Genomic DNA, 16,646 nt, shown 5'->3' with positions numbered 1-16,646 from the left:
TAAAAGAAGTAACATACTGCAAAAGTGCTTATGAGTTTTGTAGCAGTATTGGTGGGTTTGTAGAAAAAAAAATAAAGCACTAGAACACAGATGACTCAAAATATGTTTGTAAATCTCTGCTTGCTTTGGAAAAATCACATGTTCTGCTGCTGCATTTTTTCTCTAATACCCAAATATAACATACAAATTACCTAGAGTCAGGGTAGAGCCATATTCCTTCTCTATCCTGTAGAAACCTCTGCTTTCAAAGGCTGGGTTGTAGAGATTGTTCTTGGGGGAAGAAAAGAGAAATTAGGATTTAGGAAAAGTCCCTTAACTAAGCTTCTTTCTTTGACTGTAAGCACATATTAGCTGATCTCGGTGTCATGCCTCCTGAGCTGACAAAGCTGAGGCTATAGGGAAGCAAAGAATGCAGACTCTGTGCCAATACTGTCCTACAGTATCCTTAAGATGGACTCTGATGGACTCAGCACTTCTGGGAAAGTGGAAACCTCAAGCAATGTTACGCAAGGAAAACTTGAGGAAAGCTTTTTCACTTGATTGTCTTTAGTGTATTTTTTCTTTTTTGGTATTTAGCCAGGATTTTCTTCTTCTTTCTAGAGCAAATCCGTACCCACACCCTTTTCACACCTTTACTAATTGCATTTGGGGTCGCTGCTGGACTGATGTGCATCATTGTCATGATCCTGGTGTACATATATTTGCAGGTAAAATCAACAGCCCCTCTAGCCGAGTTAGGAAAGAATGGGAGCTGCCTGGGGGAGCTTCAGAAGTGACAGCTGTTCTCTTTCCTTTCTAGAAGCCCAAATACGAAGTCCAGTGGAAAGTTGTTGAAGAAATAAATGGAAACAACTATGTTTACATAGACCCAACGCAACTTCCTTATGATCACAAATGGGAATTTCCTAGAAACCGGTTGAGTTTTGGTTAGTTTATATTGATTTAACTTCATCTGTGAGGTGAAACCTTCAGGTCTCATATGAGACCTTGGTCAAACATAGCAGGGTTTTATCAAGAAGGTGTTGTGCAGGAATGCAAATAGTGGTAATTGCTCATACTTACCTTGGGACAAAAAGCAAGCAGATGTATCTACACAAGCTTCCCTAATACCATGAAACAAAACTCCAATCCCTTCCTGAAGAAGTGCTTCAATTTGCTACACCGTGTATTGTTTTGCCTTATTAGGTAAAACCCTTGGTGCTGGAGCTTTTGGAAAGGTTGTTGAAGCCACTGCTTATGGCCTATTTAAATCTGATGCCGCTATGACAGTAGCAGTGAAAATGTTGAAACGTAAGTGGCTGTCATCTGCTGCCCAGTTTTCTAACTTCTTTCTGGTAGGTGCTATTTACTGAGCATTGCATTTTGCCTTGCAGCAAGCGCCCATTTAACTGAAAGAGAAGCCTTGATGTCAGAGCTAAAAGTTCTCAGTTACCTTGGTAACCACATTAATATCGTGAATCTACTTGGAGCTTGCACTATTGGAGGTACAGTATTGGCAGATTATTGATTGTTTCTGCTCTTTTTTTAATTGTTGGAAGGAATAAATAACCTTGCAAAGGAGAATTAATTGCTGCTAAGTATAGAAACCTTAAATACATGTCTTGCTTAGGCAGGTTGCAGATCATCACAACTGTCATCTGCGAATTACTGAATCTAGGTTTGAGGCTCATCCTAAAAGCAGCGATGAGACCACTGTGGCTGCAGCTAAAAATGAAGGTTGTTGTTATTCTCTTTCTTGTGAGCCATTGTATGTTTTCTTTTTGAGAGACTACAAAACATATGACTTAAGGTATTTTTTCTCCACCACTCTGTTTCTCATGAATGAGAAGAGATATGTGAACTTGCTGGTATCCAGGGTGTGCAGTCAGCAGCCCTAATGTGTGCAGTGTTCCACTCTGTGTGGATGGCAAATATATTTGTTAGGGCACCACCAGAGTCACGAAGTATGAAAAGTAGAAAGCTGAGAAAAAGAATTTCCCAAGTAAACCCAAGTATTTTGTATTTAATATTAACTTCAAAAATAAATGTAAAAATAAGAAACTTTAAAAAGTTTATTTTCATATATAATAAAAGGTACCAAACAGCTGCGGTGTCTGATACATAGTAATGCTGTCCTGTATTTTTACTTAGATGCTTTCAAGTATGAAAGTTGGTGTTGTTTCTTACGCATATATTTGCTCTTTAAGTTTTTTTTTTTTTCATTTTTCAAAGAAAAGGAGCTTGTAAGAATTCATAGCTTTCGATAGAGGTGAAATATTTCTTACTTTCACTTTGAATGATTTAAAAATAGGATGAAGCAGTTTCAAGGAGTCAGCAAAGCAGAGCCACTGGCCTGAGTGCGCATCTCTGACAGCTGAAGGAGCGTGGGGTCTGGGAGCAAATCCCGCCAGAAAAGCCGTATTCTCTATCACAAAAGCTGTAATTATTAACTGCAGAAAAATGGAAACAAACTGCTGAGGTTAAGAAGTGGTGGTGCAGAATAACCTTACAGATGAAATAACATGCAGCGTGATTACACATTCAAGGGCCATAGCTGCAGTCATTCACTCAGAAAACATATATTTGATCTATAAACATCCGTGCTGGAGATGACTTGATTCTCCTTTCCGATTTCATTTTAATATTCTAAGACCTTGTGCAGTGTAGTTTTCTATCTCAGCAGGCTGTTCTATTTGAATGATTTTTCCTATTATACTGCAGAATATAACACTCTACATCATTTCCAAAACATTACTGAAGGAGTGTGAAGCTCTACTGTAAACAGAAGTGAATCAAAAGGATTAATGTTTGAAGCCTGAATTACTCGAACGTTTGGAACAAATAACTTCCTTCAGGAAGTGAGCAAAATCAAACAGATGTGTCTGGCCAGAAACATTATCACATGAAGAAAGAGAAAAAGACTTATTTGTTTAATTTTTTTGTACAATGAAATACTATTGGGAAGGGTGGAAATTAATTGGGAGTGACACAGCTTTTGCTGGACAATAGCTACTGTGAAAGGGAAGAAGCTGAGTCGCTTGTCTTTACTTTTCACATCTAGTCAGTGTAAGGTGGTGTGATTGTTAACAGACCAGTCTGTGTTCTTTGCTGAATGGTATCTTTATGTAAGGTTTTCTGCTTTGGAAATAATGCCCACCTGCTTTTTCAACCTCATGTACATCTACAGGGCCCACGCTGGTCATTACAGAATATTGCTGCTATGGTGATCTCTTGAATTTTCTGAGGCGGAAGCGAGATTCATTCATTTGTCCAAAGCACGAAGAGCACACAGAAGCAGCTGTTTATGAGAACCTTTTGCGCCAGGCAGAGCCCACAGCGTAAGTGTGACCTGCTGAAGTGTGTGTGTGTTCAGGAGATTGGGAAGGAAGGGATGTCGAGGTTCATTAGGGATGAGAAATTGGGAGAACCCTTTCATGCATCAGGCCTTTGAGGTTCTTTGCTGTGTAAGGAAACAATTTAGTTAAAGAGATGATTTGTACAGTGGGTGGCTTATTCTAACAGAGCTCAATTCGTTGTATACACTCTGTGTTTTACTTCTTTGTCAAATTTCCTGTAGTTATTTCATGCAGCTCCTTGGCTCTGATCTTCATATCTGTTTGTGTTTATCATTACTGTTAAACATTGGCAGTGCTCATTTAGCAGCTTGAATAACAATCCCCCCAGTGTTGTGGTGTTAGTATTCTGGGTTCTTGCAAGTTCCTGCCTTCAGAAATGACTTTCTACCACCAAAACAGTGTCCTCCAGTGTTAGAGGCGAGCTGCCACTGGTAGCCCTTTAGATTGTGTGGTGCTCTAGCCCATGTCACTGTTCAGAGATTGCTCTTGTGCTTTTATTTTTCGGTTACTTCATCTGTATATTTTTAGCTCTGCTGTTTTAGATACAACCCTAAGTTCTTTCTGAGTACCTTTCCAAGCAGCGTTCCTGCTAACTCCTTCCATTTGCAAAGTGAGGGACACCTAATTTATCAGCCAGTGGGTGTGGCAGTACCTATCCATTATTTTCAGTCCATTCATTGCCCCAGTGGGCCCATCGCTCTTGATTGGCAGGCACAAAAGAGCCAGGAAGCCTCTCAGGAGGTGTTAAAGTCCTTTCTTCCAGCTAGGCATAATGCTGGTGAAGCTGTTTGTGACAGTGTATGGATAGCTGGTGTTGCCTGGAGCATTGATGTCAAAGTGACCATGAACACACAGGTATGAGTTGCTACAGGATGTGTGTCCTCTTCTCAGTGCAGGAATCTCGCTGCTTGAGCATGTTTTGTAAACTGAGGTATTAACAAGAAGGTATTTACCAAATTCTTTTGTTAGTATTTACTGCAACATTGCAGCTGCTGAATGCTTCAGATGTGTTGGTGGTTTAGTGGTGACTAAAGCTGTTAGTCATCTCATAGCTACTTTCCATGTTAGCTGTGTGGCTGCGTTTATTGTTCATAAACTTGAGGATCAAGAAGGACTATGCGTATGAGTTCTAATGGCAATGAAGTGAACTGTGCTAATGTGCATCCATCAGTTCCAAAGGGGCATACTTGTGTATGTATAAGCCATATAGTATGAAAATACGTACGTTTGAATTATATATAGTAATAAGAAGATCTAAAAAATGTAGCAGATAACTGTCCCAGGCCTCATCTGATTCTTTGAAATACATATGAATCCCCTCTCGGACTCAGAAAGATCTGAACTTCACATTTTTTACCATTTATCTTCTGCATTTCAATTACCACCTCATTTGCTGAAACATGCTGATAGAAGCTGTCCTAAGCAGAAGAAGGAAGCCCTAACAGGTCCTGTGAAACATCTGGTTGTTCATTTATAGACTGAAGGCTATATGAACAGTATACATACAAAAGATTTTGTTTGCTTTCCTGAGCCAAACTCCTAACTTTGAGGTGTTTTGTTAACTATACTGATAAACCTCTCTTTCTGTACAAGCATTTTCTCATCTTTGTTACATGCCCATGATTCTCCAATCATTTGTAAAACATTATATTCGGAAGGCTGGTATAACATCAGCTTTTTGTTTGGATGGCTTTTGAGATCTTTTTTCCCTAAATTATGTTTCATTTCATCTGCTCCCTCTGCAGGGATGCTGTCAATGAGTACATGGACATGAAACCAGGAGTGTCATATGCAGTTCCCCCAAAAGCTGATAAAAAAAGGCCAGCGAAATCTGGTGAGTATAGTGATGATAGTTTTCTTCTGGGAGTGTAGAGAGGAAGGCTTTATGGATATTTTCACATGGAACTTTCTTGTGGATGGGGACAACGAAAACTCATGAAATGGTATGAGAAGGCTTAAAAAAGAATATGGTAGATTACAGTATCATCTATTTTTCCACACTTAATTGGAGCGTAAGGATTATATTTTGTTTTTTGGCAATGGCATATTTATGTGGCTCTAGTCTAGTACTTTCTCAAATGGCTGATTAGTTTAATGTAAGACAAATCAGTTTCTAAATGATGATACTTGGTCCACTCAAAAGCTGTTGGTGTTTATATTGCATAGGATCCTATACCGATCAGGATGTTACCCTCTCCATGTTGGAAGATGATGAACTTGCTCTAGATGTTGAAGATCTATTAAGCTTCTCTTACCAGGTGGCAAAGGGCATGAGCTTCCTTGCCTCTAAAAACGTAAGTTCTTTTCTTATGATAGGAGGTAGCAAACAAACCCTTCCAATCCTGGGAGGTGCTTCCTGGGGGCTTAATCTAAAGCCCTTCACTTTCTGGAGCACACAGATAGTTTCATAAGAACTCCTGATGACTTTGGGGACACTGAAGCCCATGGGAACCTTGAGCAGCTATTTTTTTCAGGCTTCTCTGCTGTATGGCAATTGGAAGGAATGCGTGGCAGAACCAGAAAAACCTAACATGTGGACATCTTCAAAAGCAATTAAATCTTAAGACTTTAAGATTTATTCTCTACACTGCTGGAGAGTTTACAAACTGAAAAACAGTGAGAAGACAGCTGAAAAGCTATCTGTTTGCTTAAAAGTGCCTTGAGTGTCTGTACAGTTTTCAACAAAGCTGCACTTGTTACTTCTCACACTGCCTTAAACAAGGGAGTTATCACACTGTGTGCTGGTTGTTTTTAGCATAATGACTTAATGTACACAGTACATCTTGTTTTTTAATTTTCTGAAAATATAGAATCAGCCTACAGACCCACAGAGGATTTTCTTTGACTACAGGGAATATAGCAGACACTTTCTGGGTTCTTTAAAGAGGTACTGACTAACAGAAAGGATCTGGTAAAGAACACAGTGATTCATGATATGATCTTCCTACAGTATTTCCTACATTTTACTTTTAAAATATTACTAACCGTATCAACATTGTGACAGGGTTGTACAGATGCACCTTGGATAATGTACAAAAAACCTAATGCTTGAGCAATTTAAGGTAATGCTGTGATTCCGCGTTGATACTGGGAAATGTGGCTCTCATTCTGATCCACACCAAGTTCACGTTAAAAATTGCACTTCCTTTTTTTCCCCCTTGTTTCTTCCTTCAAACTCTTTGCTGTTGTTTTGTTGTTGTTGTTTCCAATCTATTGCCAGCTTCAGAAAAGTCCCAATAGACAAACACATTATATTACAGATTTTAATGGTCTTTACCAGACTGCTGCATCCTGCACTGTTCAGGACACATATTCTTTATCTCATCTTATTTTCCTGCAGAATAGCCGCAGGATTTGCTGTGTCTCATTTCCAGTGATGGTTTTTGTTATATTTTTTTCCATTGATACAAACAGGCACTGTAGTATTGAGTAGCAGAGGCAGTAATGAATGTAACACCACAGCCCCGTGATCTTGGGAAGTAACACACAGTATCTGATTGGCAGTGCAGAGTTACTGACTTTGTTGCAGAATTAAGTTACTGTGTGCTGACAGGGTTCCTGCACTTGGTCTTCTTTGGTCATTGGTGGCCAGGTTGGTTGGGGCCATAGGCAGCCTGGTTGGATGGGTGGCAACCCTGCCCACAGCAGGGCATTGGAACTGGATGGACTTTAAGGTCCCTTTGAACCCAAACCATTTTATGATTGTGTGCATACAGGCTCTTAGCTTCAGCTAGGGAGTGCAGAGTAGCTTGGGCTGATGGGTAAAATGCTTCACATTGCCTCGTGCCCTCAGGGATGGTGGTCCTCAAAGCCTAGCATCATGGAGTGCACACAGCTTTCTTCTGCAACTCGATTGTGTATCGAGGCTCAGATGCATAAAAGTGCCTTTGTGAGGGAGTGGGGATAGGAGTCTGTCCTGGGGTTATAAGTCTCTTATCGAGCACACGATGCCTTGATCACAAGACAGTTCCTCCTCCAATGGACAAAGCCTTTATTCAATGCCAGTTGCACTGCTTTGGGAGGAAGAAGGCAGAGAAGCTGGATGTTTGGCCATTTCTGCACTTCGCTGCTTCAGTGCAGTTGCTCTCTCTGTTTTACATATGCAAAGTGAAGATACTGGATGGGGATGTGGATGAGAATCCCTTAGGACAGTAATTGTCCTTAAACTTAGTTCCTCATATTAAGCATACCAGGGGGACAGAGACTTAGTTGCTTATGTGACCTGCAGTTACTGTTTTGTGGGTATGATTTTTTTAACTCTCCTGATACATATTTTTTTTTTTTGTAGGGGCTTCCACAAGTTTTATATTTCAAGGAAAAAAAATGCAGAGAAAAATTGAACCATCTTCAGCTATTTTTTAGGTAGCTGTGCCTGCGGATTGTGTACTGTCAGCACAGCAGGAGCTTAGCACTGTCCTTTCTAGATGGAAAAAGAGATTATTTCATTAGAGAAATACCTCAGATCTCTAGCAAATACAGATGGGCTCTGGCTACATATAAAGAAAACACAACTGCTGGAAAACTCAGCCAGCCCTCTGGAGCTGCAGCTACAAACACACACACACTCAAATGAGTGCTGGAACATAACCTAGCAAGGTCATTGAACATGTGGCTGTTTCTAGAAAGATTCTGACGAGAAGATTGCCACCATTTTCAAATATTTAGGCCTGCTCATAAAACCCTCCTAGGTACTTAATACCTTACATTTTCTGAAGGAGTATGTTTGAAGCAGGATTCAGATTTCTAACTTGAAACTGTTACCATAATTTTCACCATTTTCAGCGCTTTCCCCTCAGTCCCAATGGCTTCTTTATAAAAGATGATTTCAGAGACAAAGCACATTTTCTCCTTCCTCATCCTGTGTTAGGAAACAGGCCAATGACTTTCTGATAAAAAGTTGGAGAAAAAAAATCTGTTCCTGGTGTAGTACAAGTGTGTTAAAATTTAGCATTAATTGCTGGAAATTTAAAGTGAGTGCAAGTGGTCTTTTCTAAAATAAATGCATAGAATACCGTAACTGTGTGGTCAGTGTCAGTATAGTAAAATTACTCAACAGAATTTTTAGTCACCTGAGCAAGCTTATTAGCACATGGTTTCATTATGACTTTCAGCTCACCACAAAACGCATAATGTAGTAAGTTTATGCTAAGAAAGCATGTAACCAAGCAACAGGCTGTTATAGATATTAAGAAATAACTTTGTTTGTCTGTTTATTATTTAGTGCATTCATAGGGATCTGGCAGCAAGAAATATTCTTCTCACTCATGGTCGCATAACAAAAATCTGTGACTTTGGCCTGGCAAGAGATATAAGGAATGACTCAAATTACGTGGTTAAAGGCAATGTAAGTACATGGTACTTTATCCTCCTGGTTTAAGTTAGGGGTGTTCCTGTTGACTTCAAGGAATCTCTTTCTTGTACAGAGATCTGGATTTCCCAGTTCTGCTGTAGATTTGTGCTGGTCAGGAGTGTGAAAAGGGGCAATAGCTGATGGAGATTTGTATACTGGTATATATATGTTGTTACCCTGGATAAAACAACCAAATACGTGTTATGAGGGAGGAGACGTTTTTGCTGCATCAGTAAAAATGCACCACCTTTCTGTTACATGTGATCATGTATGCTAAAGTTCTGTTAGTAACTGCAGGCCTTACCATTGCAGTATTCTGGTAGGCCAGTCCTAAAAATAATTATTTTGCAACTTTTGCTATGTTCGTACATTACTGAAATATCTAAATAATCCAGGTTTGCATCCTGATTTTTGCTATAAAACATGACTCAGAGACTGGATTATAAAGTCTGAATTTACTGATTAGAGCACAGTGGGAGGCAAAAAAGCCTTCGTTTTCTCTGATTTCATACACAGATACTAGCCTCATGCAGGTAAAAAATACAGCTTTAATTCGCAGCTATAGGTCAAACCCTTTAACAGGATTGGAACAAGACAACAAATGAAAAATGTTTAAAACCTCCTATGCAGAAGAGTACCCATTACATTAGTACCTGCCTGGCCTCCGCAGAGGTACAAAGACACTTTGAAGCAATGCAGATTGCATTGGCGAAACTTGAAGTCCCCCTTAAAGTCCTAGAGTAGTAAAATGAGCCTTGCTACAAAAGAAAATCTAGTCTGTCTGTGACTGAAACTGGAGAATTGTGCTATGAAGTACAGACCTTTTGCATCTCAAACTGATTTTTGCTGCCCGGATGAATGTTTTAAGTCTGTGTCAGATACATGCAGCCGTCCACTGCCTTCAGGGTACACACATCTTTCACTTGCACCATTTTTCAAACAGAAGAAGGTCCTCCCTGCCCCAGCTGGCTGCTCAGCACTCAGGACTCCCTCACCTGTTAAGGACATGACGCATGCCCAGCCAGGCTTTCAGCACACTGATGAAGAAAGGAAATTCCACCTGAGTATTTCTTGCTTGGTTAGCCTCTCAGTTCCTGGCACCTCAGGTGTCTAGAGTATCTCTGCTGTTCTGATCTCACCCTGCAGTCCTCTGATGTCCTGGGTACCTCCAGCATCCCTGTTGTAGGCTCCAGGAGAGAAGGCTTTATTTGTTGTATTAAAAAACAATGTTTGTACAAGCTGCTGGGTGCCTGAAGGTTGAGGTTAGGGAACTATTAGAGCCCAAAGAATTCAGGAGTGGCTGTCCTGGCAGAATACGGAGTGGCATTTAGTGTAAGAAATCTGCTTTTGGGCTCTGGGTCAGACCAAGAGCTACTTGATCAGCCAAGGCTGCTCAGAGTGGGAGGTGCAGACCAGCAGCTTAGGAGGGAAGCGGGCAGTAAGTAATTAAGTTTTACGCGTCTAGGCTACACTTTAAGTTTTCTGAGTCATCTGACAACAGGATTTTACTTAGCCTGAAAGGGTCAGAGGAGGATAGGCTGCATCTGCCTGGGCAGAAGAAGCAGTGGCTGTGGGATGCGTCTGGGTGCAGCTGGCCTGATCTTAACGCAGAGGAAGGCAATTGAGGCAGGGCAAACGTTTAGGGCAGAAGCCTGGCTGGCTCCCACAGGCAAAGCAGAGAGAGGAAAGACAGTTTGTGTCTGTTCCCACACAAACATGTAAAAAATGTCAGTATATATTTCATGCGAATTTTCACTGAGGAGCTAAAGCAGATGTGTTAACTGTTGACTAAAGCTTTGAAGCATCTTGGGGATGGTAGTCAGGCTACAGAAGGCTTGTGTGTTTGCATAAGGAACTATGCCACATGCACGTAGATTATTCTGCTGTCACTTCCTGCCATCCCTTGTAAACCAGAGGGATTCACACAGTACACAAAAAATCAGAATACGAGGAACTGCACAAATTTGGTAGACCCATAGAGAGATGAATCAGTATCAGTGCAGCACATGGAGACTCTGAAATGCAGGGATTTTCGTCTTTGGTTGGATCTTTCTATTGATTTAGCATGTATTGAAAGTACACAATAGGTTTAAAAGGTTGATTCTGTGTTGCCCATTGTCTTAGTTTAATCCTTTTTCCCTCTCCAGGCTCGTCTCCCTGTGAAGTGGATGGCACCTGAAAGTATTTTCAACTGTGTTTACACCTTCGAGAGCGATGTCTGGTCTTATGGAATATTGCTTTGGGAACTCTTCTCTTTAGGTAAGATCCATCAAAATCTGTACTTTTGGGGGTTTTGTTTCACCTTGGCTTTACTCCATCCGCAGAAACCTCATATCTCACCTGTTCTCTCAACAGGAAGCAGCCCTTACCCAGGAATGCCTGTGGACTCCAAGTTCTATAAAATGATCAAGGAGGGATACCGGATGTTCAGCCCCGAGTGCTCACCCCCTGAAATGTAAGTGAGCAACCCCTCCTTACCAGACATAAGCAAAAAGGCAAAGGAAGGGAAGCTTCTACATTCACATGAAGACATTTTGAATTCACCCATTCTCTTTTAAAAATTCTCTTCAAATCTTAAATAACAAATCTAACTAGTGTAGCAGATGCCGTTGTTGTTAAAAGCAGTGTAACACACTCGTGCCTTGTATAATCTGATCACTTTGTCATGGTATATGCTCCATGTAAATAAATTATTGACAGATTGCAGCACATATTACACATTTTTAATTCTGATAAAGCAGTCAGTGAGATGTATTACCAGGCTGTACATTTGTGCTGTGCTTCCCGACAGCAAGGAGACTGGCTGCTTATCTTAGTCCTGATCCGTCTCCAGTTCTCTATGTTGGAAATGGCTTGGCACTTAGCAAGCTGTCAAAGAAAACTTATGTCCAGAGACTCTCATTAGCACCGAGTCCTTTGTTGTCACAAGCACGGCTGTTCGCAGTACTATTCTTTTCTTAAAACTCATTTAAGAAAGCTAAGCTGTGCAATTGGGTCACGTTTTTCTGTCAAATAATAATGCAGGTGGGATAAAAGCTCTCTGGCTGTCCTCCTCGGCAGTACTTAATTGCGGTATCTTTGCAGGTATGACATAATGAAGAGTTGCTGGGATGCTGATCCCTTGCAGAGACCCACATTCAAACAGATCGTGCAGCTGATAGAGCAGCAGCTTTCAGATAATGCCCCCCGGGTAAGTTTGGGCTCCATATGGGTCAGCCGTTCTTTAGAATCAAAGCAGTGTCACGTAAAATGTTAGACCAGAGCTGGGAGGAGCAAAGATCCTCCATTAATTTTCCAGTATCCAGTATCATTTATGCATCTTTGCATGGTAAGTGTGGATGTAGGTGATAGGAAGGACCAGCTAGACAAGGCTCTTTGCATGGTTGGTGTTTCTCGTAAACCTGAAAAATTTTGATGTTACAGAACACAGTGGTACTGCCTAGATTCGTCTTAACTATGAAAAAAAATTCTCTTAGTCTGGGAAGAATCTCAGACATTAAGTGTACTTAGCTTTAGTTAGAAAAGCTTTCTGGAGGAAGAGGTCGAACTTTTGGTGTCCTTCTCCCTCTTGCCACTTACTTCATCTAGCTCTATTTATTTAACCTTGGAGGTATGCTGTGATCAAGTGTATATTCTCTATTCTTTCCACCATTCCCTAGTAAAAGCCTGTCCAGAGGGTAACTGGACAAAAGAGTTCAAAGAGAAAGTGGATCCATCAGACTTGGATTTTTTCTCACAATAACACTGTGTGTAACTGAGTTTTTTAAAAGCAAGTTTAAGATCCGGTTTAAAAATAAGGCTTCCTTTCACCTTCTAGATGTCGTGTTTGCGTAGAGCACAAGGCTTCCTGACAATTTGAGAAAGAGGAAACTGAAAGCTGCTGGTGTTCGATTGCATCCTGTAGCATATTTTTAGCAGGTGCAGGCATCATTAAAACAAAAACAAAGAATGTGAAGTAAACATTAGAGAGGTTTCTGGGGGCATTTTAGTAATAATTGGAGCAGTATTTTCAAGCTCAGTTTAAATTTAGTGTGCAATTGTAAGATGAAGTGATGAAGTGTTTTTAGTAAATGAGAATGAGATTCTTGACTCTTAAAAGAGCTGCTGAGCATGCAATGTGTTGAAGCAAGGTGTTTAGGTTTGTAAAGAAGTCCCTGACTTGGGTGCCCTTCATGTCAGGTAGCACAGAGTGGGAGATGGCTCACTTAGGTGTGAAGGGATGGCGCCGTCTGCAGGGTATTGACAGCAGTGTTTGACTTCTGCAGGTGTATGCAAACTTTTCCACTCCGCCTTCCAGTCAAGGCAACGCTACAGATCATTCGGTGAGGATTAACTCCGTGGGTAGCAGCGCTTCATCTACTCAGCCCCTCCTGGTACGCGAAGATGTTTGAGTGGCATCTGGAAGAAGAGGAGCCCAGCTGTACTTACTGTTTCTATTGTGTAGGGGGTGAGAGAGGGAGGACTTCTATTTCTTTTACTTTTACTCACTACTACCACTGTGTAGCTGAAACGTTGTTGTAATACTGTCCTTTACCACACACTGTTACACATAAACTTAATGTGCTGAGCACGGTTACAGGCATCATTGCAATGTTAACTGAAGCTGTATATATTTTGCTATATTGTGTGTATTTGCAGTAAAGAGCCAGATCTGAAGAAGAAGAAAAACAACAAAAAACACAAAAGAACCCCTGGGCCAGGGTGTTGAATGAGATGACTACAGATCAAACCAAATCTGCAGCAGTCCTCCTCTGGATCCATGCCTGGAAAGCATGTAGTCATTTTCTAGTTAATCTTGTTTTGTTGAATTTAAGAAATAAACAGATATAAAGCAAAGTGCTTTGCAAACCCCTTTCCATATCCAGCCACACCTGAGAGGCTTTCCCTGGCAGACACCACAGGTTGGAGGCCAGGAGGGACAGTGAGTCCCTGGGCAAGAGGTGGGCAGCCAAGGGAGGGACACGGACAGCCTATCAGAGAACTTCCAGAGGCTCTGGGGCATGAAGCAGACCTGGAAGGGAAAGACCTCGGTCTTTATTTCCTACCTGGGCTGTCAGCTGTGCAGACCAGTCAGTAGGTTTCTGTGGGTACCTGCACCACATCCCACTGGCATCCCACCACAGAGCATCCCCTGCAGTCAGAGCCGCAGGGATGAGGTGCTTGGTTTGCTAAGAACCATCTCCAAAAGTGTTCACCAAAGATAGGTGCGCCCTGCTGAGCTGGTCAAACGACAGGAGGAGTTTTGCTTATAGTAAATGGAGCGTCAGAGGAGCAGAGGCCGTTTAACGAGACATCTTATCTTGGCAGGAGCAGAAGCAAAAAATTCTGTCCTGAGGGCCCTTTGCTTATCTTGTGATATGCAGGTGAATATTTCCCACTGGCCGGCTTGGATAATGCTGACAGGAAAGGGCTATTCCCCCCACAAGTCATTTCATCTTTCTATCTCTATAGTGGTGCTGATATCCTAACAAAAAAGATCTTAACTGGGAAGCGCCAAATTTTTAAACAGTATAGAACAATGTATACCTTCGGTCTTGTTTGGTGGCACATATGAGGCTGTGGGGTCAGTTTCTGTTGGGCCTGGGATTGTGCTTAAGTATCTTATAACTCCTTTTCTTCCGGTTGGAAACACTGTTGGTTCTTTTTTTCCCTTTTGTTTCTGTCACCTTTAAATTAGTAAATGCATTGAGAGAAGCATTTTTCAGACAGAGAGTACTAATTAAGTACCTATTTATTTACATTGCACTTAAGCACTCTAACTTATATTTTACCAGGATTTTGGTTGAGTTTACATGCATTTTAAATGTGTAACTAACTGCCCAGAATGCAAGACAATTGTAAATACACACACTGGTAGTACATTTTAGGTAGTGTTGAATGCCGCACTCTTTATATGCCTGTGCTTTTGGTTTATTGTTACAGGAATTCATCTTTCAGAGTTAGTCAAGAAGTAGCCATTTGCACTGAACTTACTTAGGCTGTTGCACCTTTCCAAAGTTAGCCAGTTGTTTGGAGGCACTCTTATGCATACTTGTTGTTGAGCATTTTCAGTTCAATGCTATAAAAGCTCTTTCGTAGTGTGTTGGCTTTCAGAGCAACTGTAGACAAACTAGTTTTATAATCATAGATGTCTTGGTACTTTATGGACATTTAGCTGAAAAAAGTTTGGGTTTTTTCTTTCTTAAAATTTATATTTTTATAATTTGGGGGGAGGTTGAAACTTATTTTGCAATGGCTTAGTGTTTGAATGGTTTTATGCATTGTTTTTGTAAATATGGAAATGTAGCAATAATGTCCTTTTGACTATTCTCAGTCCTTGAGTTTCAAAAATATTTTTATATATATATATGCAAAAACTATATGTATAAATATGTAAGTGTTTGAAAGTTTATGAAACACTTATAGATATGTTGCTCGGTTGTAGAATTGCAGTTCAGAAGAGTTCAAATAAATCTGTAAATATGTATTCAGATGCTACCGATGTGTACTATGTTAAGATGGAATATTTTCATGTAAGTCTTAATAAATTCTTCAGTTGAAGCAAAATCTTGATGTCTGGCCACACAGAGGTCAGATTGGGTATTCTAAAATATTTTTCAAATGTGTGCCAGAAAACCTTGATGGTTTTTCATTAGGAAAGTTCTTGTGTAATATGGGTATATGGGACAAATGCTTGGATACTTGGACACAGCTTTATGCTGGAAAAATTTGCAACTAGAAGACTGATCCTATAGACTCTTGATACAGTCTATATGTCATGAATAATATTATTTAAAAATGAACAAAAACATCTTGAAAAATCTCCGTTATTCAAAGTACAGTTGTAAGTTGGAGACACTTTGCACACGCTTCCTGCACTGGACTAGCCATACGCGGTGTCTCGGAGAAGATATTATTTTGTTAATTCATCTTCTTTGATGAATCAGTTCCATTGTATTGTGTTGTTTTTGCAGTGGTAGGCGATGTAATTGATGACCTGCATTTTGTGATGTCTGTCTTAGTGAAATCAGAACTGGACAAATTAAACTGAAAAAATGAATGGCAACTGCATTATATACCTAGAATTGTCTGGATTTGAAGGCCATAAAAAGGCCATAAAAAGGAAGCATAATGCTTCCCTTGCTGGGCCAAATAGTATATTCTTAAAGGGATACCCTCTGCTTTAGTTACTGCAGTACCGAAATCTTTGAGTCCAGACCTGGCCCTGTGCTGGTGTATGTTTTGCATCAGCACAGTTGGCACATAATTTGATTTAATTGCAGAGCAGTTAGGAAAAGCCCTGATAACTCCTGTGAGAGACAGACCTCAACCGTTTTGGTCCCTAAACATTTCTGTTCTATCTGCAGACCTCCTTGAAGAGCACCACTTCTTGAGAGTTTCCCTTTTAAATTTTCTTTTTTTATTTTTATTTTTTCCCAACCAGGTCCTAGCTCTGTTTGTTAAAACTAATTATGGAAATTAAAAAATAATGTTCTCAGGAGCCAGGAGTGCCAGCTTCACCACTACCACCTTTGACATCATTTTTTTTAATAATGCTTCAGAAGTTAGCAAGGTTGTGGCTGAATTTGAGCCATTGCTTCTCCTGTCTTATCTGTTCCCATGTTCAAGCAAAGTAGAATTCATACCAAGACATCCCCATTGCTGAATTGATAGAAAAATTTCATGAATTCTCCTTTAGCATCTTCCAAGGAGCTATTTTATGTATTTATTGGGTAAGCATGTTATCAATTTCATTCTCCTGAAATGTTTCTCTTTCTGAAGCAACCTAGAACACAGCAGCTGTGCTTTTTGAAAAAAAAATGTTCCATTTTCTTTTACTGCAAGGCTTGCAATGATCACTGCCTCAGTTCTTGTTCATGGTCACACAGACTATTTCCTGCTGTATTATTTTCCTGTGCCAATTTTAAGCAATTGCTTACACAGAAAGGCACATTAGGAAGGTATTTAATAGGTATTATATT

General features: G+C 40.4%; 1 protein-coding gene across 1 annotated transcript in view; it reads left to right on the top strand.

Annotated features, from left to right (window-relative positions):
• Positions 1-15,714, top strand: part of KIT (KIT proto-oncogene receptor tyrosine kinase) — a 53,009-nt gene extending 37,295 nt beyond the window's left edge. Inside the window, exons 10-21 of the mRNA XM_021396396.1 lie at positions 601-707; positions 800-926; positions 1,186-1,290; positions 1,374-1,484; positions 3,167-3,317; positions 5,081-5,169; positions 5,502-5,629; positions 8,557-8,679; positions 10,833-10,944; positions 11,041-11,140; positions 11,770-11,875; positions 12,951-15,714. Coding sequence (XP_021252071.1) covers positions 601-707; positions 800-926; positions 1,186-1,290; positions 1,374-1,484; positions 3,167-3,317; positions 5,081-5,169; positions 5,502-5,629; positions 8,557-8,679; positions 10,833-10,944; positions 11,041-11,140; positions 11,770-11,875; positions 12,951-13,076 — 1,385 coding nt within the window. The 3' untranslated portion in view covers positions 13,077-15,714. The remainder of the gene's footprint in view (positions 1-600; positions 708-799; positions 927-1,185; positions 1,291-1,373; positions 1,485-3,166; positions 3,318-5,080; positions 5,170-5,501; positions 5,630-8,556; positions 8,680-10,832; positions 10,945-11,040; positions 11,141-11,769; positions 11,876-12,950) is intronic.

This window comes from Numida meleagris, chromosome 4 (assembly GCF_002078875.1).
Source record: "Numida meleagris isolate 19003 breed g44 Domestic line chromosome 4, NumMel1.0, whole genome shotgun sequence".
In the NCBI taxonomy this organism is placed as follows: Eukaryota; Metazoa; Chordata; class Aves; order Galliformes; family Numididae; genus Numida; species Numida meleagris.
The sequence above is the reverse complement of the archived record's forward strand: the minus strand, read 5'-3'. Positions and strand labels throughout refer to the sequence as shown.